The sequence below is a fragment of the Sinocyclocheilus grahami genome, unplaced genomic scaffold (genome assembly GCF_001515645.1).
Source record: "Sinocyclocheilus grahami isolate Dianchi unplaced genomic scaffold, SAMN03320097.WGS_v1.1 scaffold1540.1, whole genome shotgun sequence".
Classification (NCBI taxonomy): domain Eukaryota; kingdom Metazoa; phylum Chordata; class Actinopteri; order Cypriniformes; family Cyprinidae; genus Sinocyclocheilus; species Sinocyclocheilus grahami.
In genome coordinates this window covers 178,140-184,625 of record NW_015506719.1, presented here as the reverse complement: position 1 = coordinate 184,625, position 6,486 = coordinate 178,140, and the positions used below count along the sequence as shown (strand labels likewise).

At 37.4% G+C, this 6,486-nt stretch overlaps 1 protein-coding gene across 1 annotated transcript in view; it reads right to left on the bottom strand.

Annotated features, from left to right (window-relative positions):
• Nucleotides 1-4,851: 4,851 nt before the first annotated feature.
• The window catches only part of LOC107571026 (nipped-B-like protein A), a 50,919-nt gene continuing 49,284 nt past the window's right edge, over nt 4,852-6,486 (bottom strand). The window contains exon 44 of the mRNA XM_016257311.1: nt 4,852-5,990. Coding sequence (XP_016112797.1) covers nt 5,582-5,990 — 409 coding nt within the window. The 3' untranslated portion in view covers nt 4,852-5,581. The remainder of the gene's footprint in view (nt 5,991-6,486) is intronic.

Sequence of the window (6,486 nt, the reverse complement as noted above, 5' to 3'; positions counted from 1 at the left end):
CTGGGTTTGTCCCTTTTTAACCCAGCATTTTTTAGAGTGTACACTTTAGGTACTAATCTGTACCTTTAAGGTACTAATATTTATCACTTAGGCGTAAATTAGGTACAAAGATGTACCTTTTAGCTTGTGCACCATAAAGTACTGCACCAGTGACAGCTTTCTATCTTTTTTTCTGAGAGTGTACAGCATTTAAGCACCCAGGAAGTCTCATTTTTCTTCTCAACAGGCGTTTTAACGATCTTAAGCAGCAAGACAGAATATTTTGTGTGCTGTGCGTTTTTATAAGTGCTTATGGTGTCTTTTTGACCTTTAACCTCCACTAATGAGATAATTTTCTTTGATTCTTATGTTAAATGCAAAACCCAAATGAATGGCTTTGAGGAAATGAATTAATCCCTATTTATATATTTTTTTGAAAATCTATTTATATGTTTTTCCCCCCAAGTTATTAATTCATTGTCTAATACAAATAATAATAATCATTTACTCACTTCTACACTGTTTCAAACCCGAATGGCGTCCTTTGTTCTGTGGATGTTTTGCAGAATGTTCACACTGCTCTTTTTCCATACTACGTCAGCACAATAAAATGCTCCCTATCAGTATTTCAAGGGATTCATGCACTATATTCCAAGACTTCTGAAGCTTTTTATGATGAACAGACCAAAATGTCTTTATTTAGTGAAAATTTTCCTCTCTGTTGTAGTATATAGAGCTACGATGAAAAGAAAATTCACATATTGTCTAAATGCATATTATAGAACTCCTTGTGATTAATTCATGTGCATTTGTAATTTTTTTTGACCTCCTAGTATTTAATCAAAATGTCTTAATGTAGTCTTCCAGTATCATTCCTGATGTATGCAGGAATCCTCCAATCATTTAGTCTGCTTATACTCCGCCCCTTCAAGATCCATTCATCTGTCTCCACTTTTGAGTGCCACGCCCACGTCCCAACATCCAATCAACAACCGAAAGATAGAATCAAGTCCCCGCCCTACTTTTTTTTTTTTCATTTTCGATAATTAGTTACATTCTGATGTAGGCCTACATCACAATACAGAAGAAAAATCTCTTGCTACTTTAGTTTTATCGCAACTTTAAATCTCATTAACCAGAAAAGAAAGTATCAGTACTCATACTTGGCCTTGTTGCAACTCAGGCTTATTGGAAATACGTGACTCTGCCTACATTTCTGCAAAACTTGAAATACGTTGCTCTTGGTACATTTTGCTGAACTTTGAAGACACGTCCACAGGAGGCGCTATAAGGGGAAGTTGTGGCCTAATGGTTAGAGTCGGACTCGTAACCCAAAGGTTGCGGGTTCGAGTCTCGCACCGGCAGGGATTGTAGGTGGGAGGAGTGAATGTACAGCGCACCTTCAATACCACGACTGAGGTGCCCTTGAGCAAGGCACTGAACCCCCAACTGCTCCCCGGGCGCCGCAGCATAAATGGCTGCCCACTGCTCCGGGTGTGTGTTCACGGTGTGTGTGTTCACTGCTGTGTGTGTGCACTTTGGATGGGTTAAATGCAGAGCACTAATTCCAAGTATGGGTCACCATACTTGGCCACATGTCACGTCACATATAAGCGATATAATTTTTTCTCCATTGCAGATGCGGTTTTTGCAGTGCTGTACCAGGTGAGCTACTGAGCAAGTTTACCATATCAGAAAAGCCATATTGAGAAGAACGTGATGCAAATGTTAAAATGTATGCAAAAGTGTTTAGAGGACATGACAGTATTGTGCAAAGAACCGCTTGAAAAATCAAGCCTATATTTATCGAACATCTGTCCCGTAATCATAATTTGTGTGAAAAGGACCAAAAGTTGTTGATAAAAACTGCAGCAAAATGTATGCATCACACATTTCTAATGAGCCTGGGCTGCCTTTATAACATTAATTTATCTCTTATCTAATTTATCTTATCGACATTCCTGCTCCACAGAAGAATCTATGTCATAGATTTTGAATGACAACGTGCAAATGGTAATTTCCCTTTATCAAGCCAAATTGCCAAACTGACCCATATTTATTTAGATAGATATTTATGAGTCACTAACTGAATTGACTTGTTGTACTGCTGTTTCATGTGGTGCTGTAAAACGTACTGTATTGTTGACAAAGCTGGATATCCAGTTAACATTTACCTCAACATTGTATTTGTCCGTTTTGTACAGCAAGGAAAATATTAGCGAACCAAAATTTTGTGAATGTTAGTTTTATATAATTTATATAATTTTACTTTGTTAACCTAGAACAGATGCATTGGTATTTGTATATTTGTAATTAGTGTTAAAGTCAACATTAAATCAAAACTGACCCTGTTATCTTTGTATTTACCTGTTCCTAGTCTTACAATTCATCAGGACATCAGAAAAATGACTTGCTTCACCTCTGAAACGGCTTTCCTTTTCAGCTGAAATCAACAAGGCTGCACAGGAAAGAAAATTACATTATTAAACAGCCAAATAGCTATTGGTCATACTAAAATCTTGAATGGCAGTAAACTGAATGGCAGTTACTGTAATAACTTTTACAGCAATAATACCAAAAAACAGTAGTGAAACATAATTACCATTTATTATTTGATCAATCAGCCTCCAGAGCCTGGTCAAAAAGCTTCCTGAAAAACCTAGAAAATATACCACATTATGGAAGTAATATGGGTTGTGAATGTAATTTCATGCTGACTTTGTCAAAGTGATCATATACCGTGAAGCAAAAGTTGACATGCATGTCATCAAACAAATGTTATGGCTTAAAGATCTTAATTTATATCATGCAATAAGACTGTAACATGTGCAGTGAGTTTATAACTTGTATGTAATGGTTGGAAACACAATAAACAGCTTGGGTTTGTGGAAAAGAGACGTATAAATAGAGAGTGATGATGGAAAAGAAGAAAAAAAAGAGAATGAAACTGGAGATATGGAGTGTGGTCGTGATCCAATCTCTAATTCAGAGTTCACGTTTCGGCCGCCGCACACACCACACAGGACAGCATTAATACACCGAATGACAAGAAACAACCTTGTTAATGCTGTTACCTCAACATGAGGAACAAAAACCCAGGTCAACGGTTACATCAGTAATGAGTCATTAGCTGTTGTAAATCTGTAATGTGAGTACTGGACAGAGAGAGAAAGAGAGGAGCCTGAATATAGAATGTAAATCTTGGGTTCTGGATGTAAATTTGTTCCATTTCCACTGAGAAACTGAGTTTTTGATATAAAAAACAAAACAAAAACAGACCTACCATTTCTTAGAATTTTTTTTTAATAATTTTAAATATATATTAGAGTCTGCAGTCTGTTATGCTCACCAAAGCTGCACTTCTTTGATGAAAAATATAAACAGTAATATTGTGAAATATTATTACAAATTAAAATAACTGTTTTCTATTTGAATATATTTTAAAATGGAATTTATTCCTGTGATGCAAAGCTGAATTTTCAGCATCATTACTTCAGTTTTCAGTGTCACATGATACTTCAGAAATCATTCTAAAGATTTGCTGCTCAAGAAACACTTATAAATGCTGTGCTGCTTAATTTATATATACATTTTTTTTAAATATATATATATAAACTAATAAATTTTTTTCAGGATCCTTTGATAAATAGAAAGTTCAGAAGAGCAGCATTTATTTGGAATAGAAATCTTTTGTAATATTATAAATGTCAATTAACAAATATCAGTTATGTCTTATGGATTATGGTACTTTGGCCAAAAGCGATGGTTTAAAGCTTGTTTCTTACAAACATGCAGGTGTTTCCTTCACAAGATGTTAACTGATGGAATGGAGTGGTGTGGATTACTTACCTTACATGTAACAAGTAACAACAATTTAATTCAGTCCAGTAAGTGTTGATCTTGAAACATGACTAATATACAAGTTATTCTTACATTTAATTAAAAAATTTCAAAGCAAAAAGACACATGAACCAGGAGCTTTTTAAAATTATACTAAAAGGCCTTTCACTTACTAAAAAAGTAGAAACTATCAATGAGACGAATGGCGTGTAGATTCTTTAGGCTTTACAGGGTTAAAAACTCTGTCTGCTATTAATTACTGTTCATTAATGAGAGTGGAAATGAAACGTGAATGATCATTACATATTTGTTTCTAAACAACCGTGATGACTGTGTTAGTTTCTCCGCTGGATCCGGATTTGTGATGGGAAAATAAGGACAAAACTTAAGGATGGCATTGCATGGAAACAATCAAAGTTTAAGGCAAGTTTGTGCTATTTAACTCAATCATCATTATTGAATATTTTGTAAATGTTAGCAAATTGCAAGAGATGGCTGGTCATGTGATCCCAACCAGGCAACCACCAGCTTAAGAAAAAAACTAAATCTTGTGAGTGCTCATTTGTATACATATCGAAAGTGCTATTCTTGTGTGTTGTGGTTTGGTAGTGCATATGCTCCAAAATACAATTAAATGCACAAAATAAGTAAAAAGGGTGACACTAACTTGATGTGCCTTTGTTACACATTACATGCATTTCAAAACTTCACGTTACCACTTCTTCGTAATTATTTCAGAAATTTACAAGCAATTTCTGTGTGAAAACTAAATTTTTCTTTCCAGTGTAAACCTAATATTTCAGTAACAAGACACATCAAAATAAAGTGTGACTGCGAAAAGTATTCATTTCTTATTGAATTCTATAATAGAAAAAACTACTTGGGGCACCTTTACAAGTTGTCCGACACACTGGACGCGTTTCCCAGAATAATGTTTTGTCCTCTCTTCACTATACCTGTCAATAAAGAAGAATGCATCACATAAAATGCAATAAATGAAAAGATAAGTGAACAAGAGTCACAAACGGACAGGATGAGTCTTGCAAGTAAGAGAAGTAGAAAATTTATTGCAGTATTTGTTCCATCAGAGGCATGTGGGTCCCTTTACGCTGAGCAGGGCGACCTGTAATCGCAAATCTCCTTCGACACAGCCCTCCTCACAGACACTGCATGCTATACACAATAAATTACAGCCACACGGTGCTATCGTACAAAATGGACAAACAGCTCGACAGAGAGAATCATCATCATCAGCCAGTAAAGGAGGAGCTAAGCTATAGAAAGCCGATTGACGCTAAGAAATCCAAAAAGAAAATGGGGAAAAAAAGGAAGAAATAAAGTAAAAACATCAACAAACTAATTCTTTCAACATTCAGTATATATTTAAATTTATTTTATAGATATAAACAATATTTTTTTATGTTAAACTATGATACACTGGGAGTAGAAATCAAACAACCAGAAATCTGCTGCACAACAGCGAAGGAGCACCCATACAATGTTTCTCCAAACATTTTATTCCTGCGATACGACGATGCACTCTGGCGCAGAGGGTCAAATGTCACCGCCAGACCCAGAGTGCATCAGAAAGAGAAAGAGTCTGTAGTGTAGAATAGCCGCTCGTGTTTGTGTGTGGTTGGCTGACCCAGGAGATGTTTGGCTGATGGCATATGGAGAGACGGTGTGTGTGTGTGAGTGTTGCATTAGGCTGAGAGGATCTGAGATGGGAGGTATGTGCGTGCGTGCGAGCATTTACGTATTATTAGCTGGAATTCCTGTCCTTGGAAGCGTAGAGTGACCGTAGAGTCTGCGCCACTTTATGGTTGAGCTTGTTGCCACTGGTGAGTATGATTTTTTTATAGATGATGTCAGTCTCTCTGATGGAGTCCACCCAAGGCACCAGCTTGCGTCCGTCCCGCCGCTTCGCCTCGGCCCAGGAGCTGGAGTACGAGCCCGCCATCCAGTGGATTCTGTAACCGTCACCGTTCCTCTGGATCACACGCGCGATCTGTGGCCGGTCTCTGTATTTGGGGCAGTGGATGGCGATGATGTCGAGCGCACTGACGGACTCGTTCATGTTTGTCAACAACAGGTCCGCCGAGTCTGCCGAGCGCCTCCCGCGTCGAGACGCCTGTGAAGAGAGACAAGGAAACAAAACGTGAGCAACGACTGGTCACACGGTCTCTTAAGTAGCCTACTGGCACTAACAATTTATTTGAATGTGCCCTTATTACATGTATTTATTATACAGGGTTTCTGCAGGTTTTATGAAGGTACATTTAAATAGGTCATATGATGCTGCTAAAAAGAACATTATTTTGTGTATTTGGTGTAATGAAATGTGCTTATGCGGTTTAATGTTAAAAAAACACATTATTTTCCACATACTGTACATTTTTGTTTCTCCTTGATGCCCCGCCTTTCTGAAACGCATCGATTTTTACAAAGCTCATCGGTCTGAAAAGCGAGGTGTGCTGTGATTGGCCAGCTATCCAGTGTGTTGTGATTGGCCGAATACCTCAAGCGTGTGATGGAAATGTTACGCCCCTTACCATACTGTAATGCCCGGTCAGGCCGGAGTGACGAGACAAAAACATTAAAACCCATTATAAACGAGGCATTTGTTGCATCCAGTGGGGACATAATTACAGATTATAATGACTTATA